Source organism: Schistocerca cancellata, chromosome 2, assembly GCF_023864275.1.
Source record: "Schistocerca cancellata isolate TAMUIC-IGC-003103 chromosome 2, iqSchCanc2.1, whole genome shotgun sequence".
NCBI classification, from domain to species: Eukaryota; Metazoa; Arthropoda; class Insecta; order Orthoptera; family Acrididae; genus Schistocerca; species Schistocerca cancellata.
Genome location: NC_064627.1, coordinates 133,933,943 through 133,949,522, shown reverse-complemented (window position 1 = coordinate 133,949,522; position 15,580 = coordinate 133,933,943). Strand labels below are relative to the sequence as shown.

The window sequence follows — 15,580 nt, the reverse complement described above, 5'->3', positions numbered from 1 at the left end:
TCGTACATATTACCACAACGTTAGTTTACCAACATTTTTATTTCTCCATAAACACGAAGTAGTTCAGATTAGTAGAACCTGCCCTGAGAAAACATTTTATGTGCACTTGCAATGTTTTACGCTGGAATAAAATCATAAATGAGTTGAAATTTTTGCAAAAACTCAGTCATTCGTTTTGGTCCATTCGTCGCTTCACCGATGTTTTATAAACATTGCTTTAAGTTTGAATTTGATCAGATCTGTCTCACCTCCATTTCTAATTTTGTGCATTATTTTGAGACAATTTTGAATGATGGTGGGCAGATAGTCTTTTTCTGGCAATCCACAAACTTTGTATGGCAATTAAGGGGCATAAATTAATGTGTTCTTGCAGACTTGGTGAATGATTGTCCTTTTTAGTCTGTGTAATAGAATTCGCCCAGAAAAAGTCAAATAGACAGCATACTTACACAAAGTCAATGCGGAACGATCTCAAAATTGCCTGTTCAGAAAAAGCATTCTCAGTCTATCTACAAGTTGCTGTGATAGAGCATTATTTGAATGGCTCTGTGTATACTGCACATCTATGTTTGAAATACAACAGCCTACTTATTATTCAGTTGGGTTTGCAGCGTGTGAATTAAGTGAAAAGTCCAGCAGCTGCAATATAATCTTTATTTGCTTGTATTTAGAGATTTCTGCACAACAGTCTTACCTGTTTCTCCTTACAACGCCATTTGAAAGTTCACCTGTGGGTGTAGTGAATAGTAAATCTTATTTACGTCTTAATTATAATCAATAATGTCATTTTTATAAACTACATTTTTATTTGCGTCTAGATTGCGTTGACGAGCATATGGCATCCAGGGCCAACTGTGAGCTGTCTGTTAAGAAATAATATTACTATAAACAAGTAGTTTTTATAACATCAAATTTTTCGTGGTAATTGACAGCTATTTGAGATCTGGGATCCTTAGATGGATGTTTACAGATTTCCCATCTTCGAGAGTCAGGGATGGTGTGTTTGTTACATAGATATTATTTGGTTAAAATTGTTTGTGTATGTTATCTGTGGTTTCAAATGTTCATCCTTTCAATGATTTCAATAAGGTATTCTAAATAGGTCAGTTTCTTCATCGAGTAAGTCGTCCGGGAAATTTTTCATATGTATGTATATCTCTAATTCTTCCAAAATATTCAGAGTACGTCCTTTAGATATCTAGTGCAAAATTTGTACAGGGCAGCTTTTATTTTTAAGATATAGGTACATCTTCGGAAGAGTTAGAGATACACACACATACAGGAAATTTCGCGAACGACTTAATCAACGCACAAACATAGCCCCTAATTAGACAATTTTATCGAAATTTTCTTCCACAAGAAAGGATGAACATATGAAATAACTGATAACACACACATAAAAAATTTTAACCAAATAATATCTGTGTAACAAACACACCATTTCTGACTTTCAAAGATGCAAAATCTGTAAACGTACAACATCCAAGGATGCCATCTCTCAACTAGCTCTCAAACAACTACCAAGATAATTTCATGCTATAAATGGCTCAAATGGCTCTGAGCACTATGGGACTCAACTGCTGTGGTCATAAGTCCCCTACAACTTAGAACTACTTAAACCTAACTAACCTAAAGACATCACACACATCCATGCCCAAGGCAGGGTTCGAACCTGTGACCGTAGCGGTCGTGCGGTTCCAGACTGTAGCGCCTTTAACCGCTCGGCCACTACGGGCGGCTTCATGCTATAAAACCCACGTGATTTTTGTAAGATTATTTTATAACAGACAGCTCACAGTTGCTGCTGGATGCCATGTCGTCGTCAACTCAGCCTAGACATAAGTAGAATGTAAATTATAAAAATGATGTTATTGATCATAAATAAGGAGTAAATAAGATGCACTATTCGCATACCATCAAGTGCACTTTCAAATGGCATTGTAAGCCGAAACAGGCAAGCTTGTTGTGTAGAAATCTATAGATACATTGCGGCTACTGGAAACAATTTCTTACAGCAGAAGATACTACGCAAATATGGAGTTATTCTGAACAATATTTTCAAATGTAGTTAGCAGAGGGGCATATTTATCAGAAGGAACAAAAATTACATTTTAATAACGGCAATTTCAGTTGTATGTTACTGTAATAGATTTCGGGTAATATTTATATACATTCTTAATGTAAGCCTATTAGTATGCATACATGTGCTATTTTGCAGGTGAAAAAGCATTTTTGACGCGCCAGAGGGACATCTTGAGATTATTTGTTAAGATACAGCAGCCTGCTATTATCCCAGAACACATCGATATCATCAAGTCATTCAAATGGGAAGAAATCATACCAAAACTTCAGGTATGAAACATTTATACAACTATTGGGCGAATATCTTAAGTTTGACAGAAGATCACTGAGAGATGATGTCCTTGTTCCAAAGGATAAAGCACCAGTGGAGCGCTTCCTGCAGCTGCGCAAAGAAAAGGTCCTGCTGCCACGTAAAGAGGACTTCTCCATCCTGTACGGCAAGCACCTGTGGCAGACCGTACAGCTGTTCAAGGTCCTCTACCACATCCCAGACTTCGACACTTTCCACAAGGTAAGGGAAACGTTGACCTTCTTCTAGCACATTGCATATAACGTCAACGCTACGCTATGCTATGAAAATAGGTTGAAAGTTGGGCGCCTGCACCTGCCTCTGAAATAGATTTGTGCTCTAAAGGTGTAAAAATGTTCGGCTCTTTTAACAATTTGACGTCAACTTCAAGATTCCGTTTTCGATAAGATAACTGGAACGTTTCTCTATACAGGGTGAGAAGGAGCAACAGTTAATGTTTTAGGACATGGTAGTACTGACTGAAACATTCCATGCAACGTGTGTCCCTAGTTTCTCTATTACTACAGAGTCGCCGCTGGTTAAAGTATCATTTCGCATGTTGGCCCACCATTGCTATGGGTTTATTTGTCAACTATCATTCTTGTTTTGAAATTGAAGTATTCAGTTTGTTCATCATTTGGATTTGCAGCTCCTTGTGTTGACCGTGTTTGCGGTTAAAACAGTAGGATGTGTGGCGGACCTTACAACCTACAATTATTCAAGTTGTGTTTGAATTTACACACATGAATTTTTCAAATGCCATTCATGATCCTTTATTTGTTTGCCACTAGCAGCAAATGCATGGTTTCATAAGTTTCTTTCATGTCTACTGCGTAAGCCAAGGGTACCGATGGAAATGCTTCGCCATTACGCAGTAGTACGGCTTTCAAGCTGGTTTTACTGGAATCAATAAATAGTCTCCACTCCTGTGGATTATGTTGTACACCTATCTGCATATTTAGACCATTGGATTCCGTATGTAGAAATATTGAGCGAAGGAAACACCTCTTGATCGGAAACAGGAAATTTTTGTCCCTGGAGATAGAAGGTTCTGTTGTTACAGTCTCGACCCCAAGAGATCAGCTCATTGTTTCGAAAGTATTAGATCGCGAACCAAATCGTTCAATTCCTTTTAATTAAAGAGCTGACGCGAAGTGTCATGTTACTGAGGGCAGCAATCTTCTATATGTTCAATACTTTCTGATTTACTTGACATGGTGTCTGGTTCCATGGTTTTCAAATTACAGATAGGAACAGGCAACCCCTCATCGTGGGCACAGGCATATGCACATTTGGATTATGTTCTGTCTAGTTTTTCTTGAACGTCCCGAAATATTTGTCAGATAGAAGTAACAGTCTGAATAATAGTCTTTAGGTTAACACCACAGCATCGGACCATCGGAACAGCGAATGGCTTGGCTCGGCGTTTTCCTTTCAACCACTTGGTTAAGGTTGTAGTACAAGTTATGCAGGCAATATGAGGTGCAAAATTTTTATCTTGATGAAAAACAGGACAATCACAATACAAATATATATGCCTTCTTAAGCAAATCAGTGATTGGATTTCTTTGGGTTTTTTGGGGTGAATTTCGCACACATAACAAAAGTTGTTGGGGTGTCTCAGACAGCAACGAGAATTACTAGTTGCCATTTTTCGTAGTGTAAGTTTTAAAAACAAAACGTTTGCACTATCTTTCAAAGGAAACACTCACTGAGGATCACTTTCACACCACTGGATTACCACACCAAACATTTACTGACGATTTGTAGATCTTACAGCTCTCCTCTGCAAATCAAAAACAAACAATTAAACATCAAAACAGAAGAACAGTGAAAAGCGAAATACTGAATATGAACAATAAAAACCTTTAAAAACTCAAAAATGATACGTGCTAGAACATTTTAAAATGTACACTCCTGGAAATTGAAATAAGAACACCGTGAATTCATTGTCCCAGGAAGGGGAAACTTTATTGACACATTCCTGGGGTCAGATACATCACATGATCACACTGGCAGAACCACAGGCACATAGACACAGGCAACAGAGCATGCACAATGTCGGCACTAGTACAGTGTACATCCACCTTTCGCAGCAATGCAGGCTGCTATTCTCCCATGGAGACGATCGTAGAGATGCTGGATGTAGTCCTGTGGAACGGCTTGCCATGCCATTTCCACCTGGCACCTCAGTTGGACCAGCGTTCGTGCTGGACGTGCAGACCGCGTGAGACGACGCTTCATCCAGTCCCAAACATGCTCAATGGGGGACAGATCCGGAGATCTTGCTGGCCAGGGTAGTTGACTTACACTTTCTAGAGCACGTTGGGTGGCACGGGATATATGCGGACGTGCATTGTCCTGTTGGAACAGCAAGTTCCCTTGCCGGTCTAGGAATGGTAGAACGATGGGTTCGATGACGGTTTGGATGTACCGTGCACTATTCAGTGTCCCCTCGACGATCACCAGTGGTGTACGGCCAGTGTAGGAGATCGCTCCCCACACCATGATGCCGGGTGTTGGCCCTGTGTGCCTCGGTCGTATGCAGTCCTGATTGTGGCGCTCACCTGCACGGCGCCAAACACGCATACGACCATCATTGGCACCAAGGCAGAAGCGACTCTCATCGCTGAAGACGACACGTCTCCATTCGTCCCTCCATTCACGCCTGTCGCGACACCACTGGAGGCGGGCTGCACGATGTTGGGGCGTGAGCGGAAGACGGCCTAACGGTGTGCGGGACCGTAGCCCAGCTTCATGGAGACGGTTGCGAATGGTCCTCGCCGATACCCCAGAAGCAACAGTCTCCCTAATTTGCTGGGAAGTGGCGGTGCGGTCCCCTACGGCACTGCGTAGGATCCTACGGTCTTGGCGTGCATCCGTGCGTCGCTGTGGTCCGGTCCCAGGTCGACGGGCACGTGCACCTTCCGCCGACCACTGGCGACAACATCGATGTACTGTGGAGACCTCACGCCCCACGTGTTGAGCAATTCGGCGGTACGTCCACCCGGCCTCCCGCATGCCCACTATACGCCCTCGCTCAAAGTCCGTCAACTGCACATACGGTTCACGTCCACGCTGTCGCGGCATGCTACCAGTGTTAAAGACTGCGATGGAGCTCCGTATGCCACGGCAAACTGGTTGACACTGACGGCGGCGGTGCACAAATGCTGCGCAGCTAGCGCCATTCGACGGCCAACACCGCGGTTCCTGGTGTGTCCGCTGTGCCGTGCGTGTGATCATTGCTTGTACAGCCCTCTCGCAGTGTCCGGAGCAAGTATGGTGGGTCTGACACACCGGTGTCAATGTGTTCTTTTTTTCATTTCCAGGAGTGTATATTCGGATTCTACACACCAAAATACACACTAGTTGATGTGTTACATCCCAGATGCAAAATGGCTGTTGACTTGTGTTATAATACTATGTTGGTATGTCTTTGGAACACTATACAGCAGCCATTCTGGGTGACATAGTCTCTAAAAGTCTTTGGCATGTTTTCGGAGGTGTGTGACCACGCATGTCTATCTACATATCACACAGTTCTCTTAAATTATTAAGTGGTGGTTTGGGGCGCGGAGTTGATAAACAGCAGCTTTCCAGTTATGTTCCATCAGGATCACACGTGGCGAATTTCATGGCAAGGACATCAACATGAGATTAGATTAGATTCAGTTTTCGTTCCATAGACTCAAAAATTAGATGATTCTCGTAGATGTGGAACATGTCAGAAAGTATAACATAGAAAACATAAAACATTTAAATATAATACTTACTACCCTGATCATTTGTTAGGAGATTGTCGAAACAGGTGAATACATTACAGTAAACTGGAAATTCTAATGTGTACCCAATTAATGTATTGTCAGAATGGAACATTTTTATGCACTTTTAATAAATTTATCATATACAAAATACTTAATCTTTACTGTTGTGATCAAGTGCTGTCAAAACTGAAATCTAATAGACATTTTTACTGAAGCTTGTGTATAGCCTATTTTAAGATATTCATCTATAGAGTAGAAGGAGTTGTCAATCAAAGAGTCTTTCAAACTCTGTTCAAACCGGGCTTTATCTGAAACCAAGTTTTTAATGGTTCCTGGAAATTTGGGTTCTCTCAATGCTGGGCCCCTTTTTGGACCAAGGTAAGTGATTTCAGGTCTTTATGTAGATTGTTCTTATCCCTAGGATTGATACTATGTATTGAGCTATTGATTGGAAATAGATATATATTACTTGCAACAAATTACATTAGGGATTAACTATACTGAGAAACAGTGGTTAGAATACAAAGTTACTTGAACAGGTTTCTACATGATGTTCTCGAATTTACAGCGCAAATGATTCTTCTTACACGCTTTTCACGCTAAAAACTTTTGCTCAGTTTGATGAATTACCCCAGAATATGATCCCGTATGACATAGAATGAACGGAGGCAAGGTATGCAAGTTTTTTATATTTATATCTCCTACATCCGACATCATTCTCACTGCAAATATACACTGGCTTAGGCGCTTAAGCAATTCTGTGGTATGCCCTTCCCAACTGAATATTTTATAGAGCTGTAATCCCAGAAATTTAACTCTTTCAATCTCTTCGATCCGCATGTCTTCATATGTTATACGTGCTGGAAGGAAATCTCTTACAGATTGTGGGTCATTTCACAGTTTAATAACAGCGAATTAGCTTTAAATCATTTACTAAAGTCGATGAAAATTTGATTAGCAGCTATTTCTAAATCTCTACTTGACTTGCTACTTATTGCAATGTTTATACCATTTACAAACGAAACAAACTTAGCATCTGGCAATGTAACAGTCGACAGGTCATTACGTACACAAGAAAAAGCAACTAACCCAAGATGGAACTTTGAGGAACACCACATTACTTAATTCCCAATTAGATGAAGACTGACATTACTGCAGAGATATTTCGCAACGACGCCCTTTGTTGCCTGTTAGTTAGATAAGACTGAAACCATTTTGCAGCATTACCAGTGACGCTAATTTACTTAACATAAGGCTGTGATTCACACAGTCAAAGGCTTTTGACAGGTCACAGAAAATGGTAGTAGCCTCTAATTTATTAGCTAATGTATTACGTATATTCTCACTGTAACTCGGACAGTATATTATTTGCAGTCAGATGCTTAAGGAGACGTTTGAACACAACCTTTTCAAATTTTTTTGAAAAAGCCGGCAAAAGTCGATAGTTTGATAGTATCTCTTTATCTCCCTTCTTGTAAGGAGGCTTAACTTCAGCATATTTTAGCCTGTCTGGAAATGTTCCGCTGATAATAGGTTAACAACATGAATAACGTAAGACAGATCGTAACTCGCATGAGCAATCTTTGATTAACTTCTTTAATATGTTGTGATACCCACTAGAATATTTAGATTTTAAGGATGTTACGATGGATGATACTTCTTTGGAAGACATGTCATTGGCATTTCAGTGAATTTATTTTTAAAGACTGGTCTCAGATTGCACTGCTCACCGAACCTGATAACCCCATGCTGTCAGTAACAGAAACAAAGTACTTGTTTAAGAGGTTTGCAATACTACATGCGCTTGTTACCAACGTCTCATTTATTTTTAAACTATCTCTTAATCTTCCTTTTTGGCCCCACGTGCCTCTATCTTCACTATATCCCACACAATTTTTATTTTGTTGCCTGATGTAATTATCTTTTTCTCGGAATAAAGCTGCTTGGATTTCTGGAGTTGACTATCGTCTTTCTCAAACCACTGTGGCACATTTCTGCCCTTGTAGCAGGGAGGACTGCGAACATGAAGAGAACTAGGTAGTCCGCAATAACGTTCACTTAGTCCACAGCTGTCATACTGGTTTCGGTTAATCAGATGTCCCGCGGAGGCCGAAATGAAGGTCGTCCACAGCATAATGCTGGCGTCACTGGCCAGCGTACGTGGCACGGAGCAAGTTCGAGGAGCCGTTCGCCTCGATGACTGCGTATCCGGAGAGGACATCGACCTGGTGTAACAAGAAAAGTGATTCAGCTGACCAGGCAAACACGTTTCCACTGACACACTCTCCACTCAGATGAACCCGTGCGGCTTGTGTTGGTACGTGTGGCGATCTATTTGCCTAACTTCAATGATAAATAATTCGGAAATGGCCGCACGGTATCGATTTCTTTCTTAACAATTATCTCTTAGCAGAGCCTTACAACCTTCAAAGACTGTTTTTGAATACCCTGTATATACGGACGAACACTGCAAAAGGCAGAAGGCTAGTGAATCAGTTAAACTCGATAAATATTGTGATTTAGAAGTCACAATTTTACGCGCAATTAGGAATAAAAAAGCAGAAATAGAAATGGCCCACAGCCTAATAATTCGGCAAAAGAAGAAAGATACTAAGACAGACTATACTCATTGCTACGTAACATGAATAGAGAGGTAATATGAACGCATGAGTATATTAGGTAATGAATTTTTGTAGAACAGTAAATAATCAATGCCATTTGTCCACCGACGACAGCTCTCCGTAATACCACGAACAAAGTAGGACATTTATATAGGCGTTATTGACATCTATTTCTCTGTCATTTGCATACAGAGACCATAAGTGGGATCAGATACCACAATTTCGGTTAAATTATTTTATAGTTTACCACAATTTAAATTTTACCAAAGCAACTCAAGTAGTGCTCAGCGTATAGTGACTGCTTGATAAAGCGATACAACGTTCTGTGCTTCATTAATTCTTGCTGTTACATTTTAGCCGGCCGAAGTGGCCGTGCGGTTAAAGGCGCTGCAGTCTGGAACCGCAAGACCGCTACGGTCGCAGGTTCGAATCCTGCCTCGGGCATGGATGTTTGTGATGTCGTTAGGTTAGTTAGGTTTAACTAGTTCTAAGTTCTAGGGGACTAATGACCTCAGCAGTTGAGTCCCATAGTGCTCAGAGCCATTTGAACCAATTTTGTTACATTTTATTGTATACAATCTAAATTAATGAAAATTATCACTTATTGCGTAGTACGCTAGATTCTGTGAGAGTAAGATGAACCAAAGCATTGTCAAATCCATATCCCGTCGACGTCGTGATCCTTAGAAATGGAGCACAAGCTCGAACTGTGTCAAGGATGTGGAAGGAAATCAGCCGTGCCCTTTTCAAAGGGACCATCTCGGCGGATTAACGACCGTTGCACTGATATGCTGGCCAGCCTGAGATTTTTAGATGGCTTTTCGCTCTTCTTTAGAAAAACTGGGATGATTCCCAATGTGCGCGTCATAAAATACGATACAGAAGCTGTTAAAATACCATGATACAGGGCAATTTTACACTGTTCACAGATACAAAGGGCATCCGGTCACAAAATTAAAATAATATACGTTTGTCAAATCACGAAAAGAGCATAAAAAGTCAGACGGGTAAAGACTAAAAAAGAAAGAGAAAAAGAGAGATAGGGGGGGAGGAAGACTTATATTAGCGAGCGATTATTTACAAGACATTCTAACTTCAGCTGTATATGCCCTGTGGTTAAACTTAAACTGACAGTTCCGACTGCTGCAGTGCCGGCTGTATACACTGCAGGATACTGAAACATTTCATTTTCATTAATAGGTTTGCTCACGGAGCGAGCTGAAAATAATAGTTCCACCGTCTGCCACCAGGTGAAAATATGGCGCTGTAAGTAGTCGGAATGTGAAATATTTCCTTTTTTGACGTCACTTGTTGTTTGTCTCTAGGTGGCATATGTTGACTTCTTTTGTGAAGTGACTCTTGGGTTAAATGGTTAAGAAGGTCGAACTTATTTGTAATAAAATCAATGGTTATTAAGAAGAAAGACCGTGCGCTGCTGGTGAAGCTGTTTTATCAGGACGGCAGCAGCTGCAGTGCTGCAATGCAGAAGGGAGAGGCAGGCAGTCCATTCCTATGGCAGTTGTTGATAAAGTTGCTGTAGCTATAGCCGACAGTACAACACGTGTCTCAGATTCTGCAGCCAGTGATTGAGCTGGGTCTTGGCAGTTGTCTCTCTCCTGTTCAACGTTTCAAAAGATTTTGCAGAGCATTGGTATCCCTACAAGCGCTCCAAGTGAAGCCCTAGGGTAGACTACTCCGCCGTCACTTTTCCCTTGGTTTTTTGGCACTCATGGACGGACGAGGCACATTTTATTCTGTACGGCGCCGTAAATGCACATAACTGTTGCATAAGGGGTTCTTCTACGCCCACATGTTGTGCTGGAACATCCACTGCACACTGGCAATGTGACTGGACTGTGTGGTGTCGTTTCACCAGCTAATTCGTTCACGGTCCGTTTTTCTTCGAGGAGATGACATCTCGCGGGCCTGTTGGGTGTCAGTTACATCTGTACGTTATCTGGACCCCTTCTTACTACAAGTGATTCCAAACTTGCAAGAACGCAACTGTGTCCACACTATTACTTTAATGCAAGAGAGGGCGACAGATGTCGCTTGCCAGGTGAAAGTTTTGCTTTAGTATCAAGCTCATCATCTCTAGGTGATTTCAAGATGTGTGTGGCCTTCCAGGTCCCCCGTCCTGAATCCATGCAACTTATGGTTGTGAGTGAGTTTCTTTGTTTGTTTGTTTTTTTTTTGGGGGGGGGGGAGGAGACCAGACAGCGAGGTCATCGATCTCATGGAATTAGGGAAGAACGGGGAAGGAAGTCGGCCGTGACCTTTCAAAGGAACCATCGCGGCATTTGCCTGGAGCGATTTAGGGAAATCACGGAAAACCTAAATCAGGACGGCCGGACGTGGGATTGAACCGCCGTCCTCCCGAATGCCAGTCCAGTGTGCTCACTGCGCCATCTCACTCGGTGTGTGGGTGAGGCTGGAAGATCGAGTCTATCACGGATGTAACAGGCCTCTTTCTCAGCTGAAGAATACCACACGAAGAGTATCGCTCTAATTACCGCAAATATACCGCAATCAACTGTCGACCACATCCTGTTACAGGGTATAGCATATTACTGAGTCGGGAGAGCATACTCAACACTTGCTATGACTTGTGAGCATACACTAATAAACTAGAATCACCGTTACCATTTGTTTGATCGTACCTCATTTTTACTGCAAACACACAAGCGCCATGTTTTCACCTGGTGACAGAAAGTGGAACTGCTGTGTTATAGCATTCTCAACGGGGGTACGTAATAATTAACACACCTATAGTGTTTCAGTGTGCTACGATGTACATAGCCGGCACTAGAGCACTCGGAAAAGCTTCAGTTTAATTATACCCACACCGTGTAAATTGAAATCGGCGATAAGCTGTTGTGGGCGTTTCTTTTGTTCTCCCACAGCAACTACAGAATCTGGAATCAATGTGAACATAGAATACTCGGAAATATCCATTACAAACTTCAGGCACTTGTAGAGTAAGTACATGATATATAAATAGGAACCTTTGTCGGGAAACTATCGATTCCATGCTATAGCCGTTTGAAAACATGCTTGCTAGGTAGGTATGCAATAAGGTAGTCATGGTAGGGGATGCTTACGTCGGATTGGCTTATGTCGTGTGATATCTGTCCCACCTCTCTAACCTGGTTTGTGCGTCATTCACGTATCTGTGAATGTTAGAGCAACATGCCTTTTCGCCACAATTACGCAACGGCTTCGAGAACGGGGTACTTCACCGACAGCAGGTGTGGCCGTAGTGCTCCAACGAGACGACTCATACAAGAAATGGAAGAGGCCGTACTGGGTTATGTTGAAGAGAACCCGCCAGCTAATACTCGAGCAGATGCGTGAGGCGTGGGCGTGGTATGGAGTGTTGGAGGTGGTATGGATGTAGTCCACAACATACTAGACGGCGCTGGGAGCAACGTCCATCTTCTCGTTGGCACGTTCTCTTCGACATGATTCAGAATGGCTTACTCCAGTTCGGATATGCGGGATCTCCTTGGAGAACCATTGTCACGCGTGACCCTTTCTTGAAGCCGTTGCGTAATTGCGGTGAAACGGCTATGCGATGGAGTCATACGTTGTGCATGACGACCTTGATAAAGGCGACAAGGAGCTCTTCCATTACAGTGAGCTACACCATTCAGAAGAGTCACAACGGTGTACTCTGCAAAGGAGAACTCAACCGTGTTGCTCTAACACTCACAGACACTTCAGTGAGCCTTGAACCATGTCTGAGAGGTCGGACAGACGTCAAATGACACCAGCAGGTCCGAAGTAAGCGCCTCCCACAATGACCACCCGGTTGTAAACCTACCAAGCACAGGGAAGGTACGTTTACGGACGTGGGTTCGTATTAAAAATATTATGTACTTCCCTCCCGTCTACAAGTTCTAAAAGTCTGTAATGGGAAATTCGGAACACTGCGTTATGTGCGGTGAAAAGCCCGCTATACCAGCTGGGCAGAGCAGGTGATTAGGATTGTGGAAAGGGCCAAATAAGGCTGCGGTCAGTTTCACCTTGCGTTGTAATTTATTGTAATTTATTAACACATTTACAACCAAAGCCGCACATAATCGAACTTTTACAACGACTGATAGCCCCCAAACAAGAAATCTTAAAAAATCAACAATGTAGATTTAAAGTGACGGAAAACAGGCAGCTACAATTACAAATAATATACACTCCTGGAAATGGAAAAAAGAACACATTGACACCGGTGTGTCAGACCCACCATACTTGCTACGGACACTGCGAGAGGGCTGTACAAGCAATGATCACACGCACGGCATAGCGGACACACCAGGAACCGCGGTGTTGGCCGTCGAATGGCGCTAGCTGCGCAGCATTTGTGCACCGCCGCCGTCAGTGTCAGCCAGTTTGCCGTGGCATACGGAGCTCCATCGCAGTCTTTAACACTGGTAGCATGCCGCGACAGCGTGGACGTGAACCGTATGTGCAGTTGACGGACTTTGCGCGAGGGCGTATAGTGGGCATGCGGGAGGCCGGGTGGACGTACCGCCGAATTGCTCAACACGTGGGGCGTGAGGTCTCCACAGTACATCGATGTTGTCGCCAGTGGTCGGCGGAAGGTGCACGTGCCCGTCGACCTGGGACCGGACCGCAGCGACGCACGGATGCACGCCAAGACCGTGGGATCCTACGCAGTGCCGTAGGGGACCGCACCGCCACTTCCCAGCAAATTAGGGAGACTGTTGCTCCTGGGGTATCGGCGAGGACCATTCGCAACCGTCTCCATGAAGCTGGGCTACGGTTCCGCACACCGTTAGGTCGTCTTCCGCTCACGCCCCACCATCGTGCAGCCCGCCTCCAGTGGTGTCGCGACAGGCGTGAATGGAGGGACGAATGGAGACGTGTCGTCTTCAGCGATGAGAGTCGCTTCTGCCTTGGTGCCAATGATAGTCGTATGCGTGTTTGGCGCCGTGCAGGTGAGCGCCACAATCAGGACTGCATACGACCGAGGCACACAGGGCCAACACCCGGCATCATGGTGTGGGGAGCGATCTCCTACACTGGCCGTACACCACTGGTGATCGTCGAGGGGACACTGAATAGTGCACGGTACATCCAAACCGTCATCAAACCCATCGTTCTACCATTCCTAGGCCGGCAAGGGAACTTGCTGTTCCAACAGGACAATGCACGTCCGCATGTATCCCGTGCCACCCAACGTGCTCTAGAAAGTGTAAGTCAACTACCCTGGCCAGCAAGATCTCCGGATCTGTCCCCCATTGAGCATGTTTGGGACTGGATGAAGCGTCGTCTCAGGCGGTCTGCACAAACGCTGGTCCAACTGAGGCGCCAGGTGGAAATGGCATGGCAAGCCGTTCCACAGGACTACATCCAGCATCTCTACGATCGTCTTCATGGGAGAATAGCAGCCTGCATTGCTGCGAAAGGTGGATATACACTGTACTAGTGCCGACATTGTGCATGCTGACCCCAGGAATGTGTCAATAAAGTTTCCCCTTCCTGGGACAATGAATTCACGGTGTTATTATTTCAATTTCCAGGAGTGTACATGACCGCTAGGCTGAAAGCATCAAGGCAAGGGTGGACAGACAAACATAAACAAGATGCAATGCAAACGGCTGAAGGCCCACAATAAAATTTTCAAGATTTTAAAATAAATTATCATAACCTTTCAAGGGCAGAAGGCGGCAATGTTTAAGGTTGAAAGGTAATTTTAAGAATAAGTTTCCAAAGCTGAAGGCCCACAGTTAATTTTCCAAAATTTTAACAGAATATAACCGTAAACCTTAAGTTTTAAGTAGCTCAAACCTGACTAAAACAAGAGACAACACAACGGCAATAACCTTCCAGCAAATATCCACTTGCCAGACTCGAAACTCACATACAATGAAGTAAAACCTAGAATTTTTCTTTTATCATTGGCTATGATAGATTACAAACAGACAGTTAAACACCGGTGGGAAAGACAGTAAAGACAACAGCACTCAAAAGCCTCCAGGGGGTCGGTCTGCCACGTTCACTTAGGTGAGACAGGTGGTGAGCCCAACTGCACTTAATCCGTCGGAACACAACCAGGGGACAGCCACGGACCGACTGAAAAACGACTTGCTTGTCACCAATCGGTGAATGAGAATTTAAACACCAAAACGTTATGGGGCGTGATTATCCACAATCAAATTTGTATATGTATTAAGCTGTCAAAACTACTCACGGTGTTGGACAGCGACAACAGGCGAGGAAAGGACACCGCCTGAAATTACGTTAAGGGGAGCTGGAGGTACCTATGCCGCCCATGTTAAAATCACTAAGTTTGAGGAACATTTATGAATAAACTACCAAATAGAAAAATTTGAATTTTTTTTTCCATATAGAGTGGTTTAGTATTGCAGTTATGACAGAGGGATTTTGGAGTATCTTTTCTAGTTTCCTTCCAATTATTTTTTTTATTAATGATCCAAATTTTTTTACAAATAATTGCTTTATAATTAAACTGAAATGAAAGCCAAATGGCTGTGTTACAATGTACGTTTGACCACTAGGACTGCTGTATAAAAATTTCATCTCTCTAGCTTGCGTGGATTTTGAGAAAATGTTCTTTATATTCGAAAAATTTTAATTTACGGCAAATGGCTATCAAAGTTTCTCAATACATTCGTGAACTATAGGATGGATTATCAGGGTCTTCTTCTTCATCCTCCAAAAGCTTCCTCTTCTGTCTTCTTTTCTGGACTGTTGTTCCATCATACTTCATATGTCTTTCTCTTCTTTCTGCTCCTCTTATCCTTTCTCTGTCAATATTTCTTAGTGCTGGTACAGTGTTCACC

At 43.1% G+C, this 15,580-nt stretch overlaps 1 protein-coding gene across 1 annotated transcript in view; it reads left to right on the top strand.

Annotated features, from left to right (window-relative positions):
* Positions 1–15,580, top strand: part of LOC126161403 (allergen Cr-PI-like) — a 117,817-nt gene that overhangs the window by 15,301 nt on the left and 86,936 nt on the right. The window contains exons 2-3 of the mRNA XM_049917181.1: positions 2,219–2,352; positions 2,435–2,593. Coding sequence (XP_049773138.1) covers positions 2,219–2,352; positions 2,435–2,593 — 293 coding nt within the window. The remainder of the gene's footprint in view (positions 1–2,218; positions 2,353–2,434; positions 2,594–15,580) is intronic.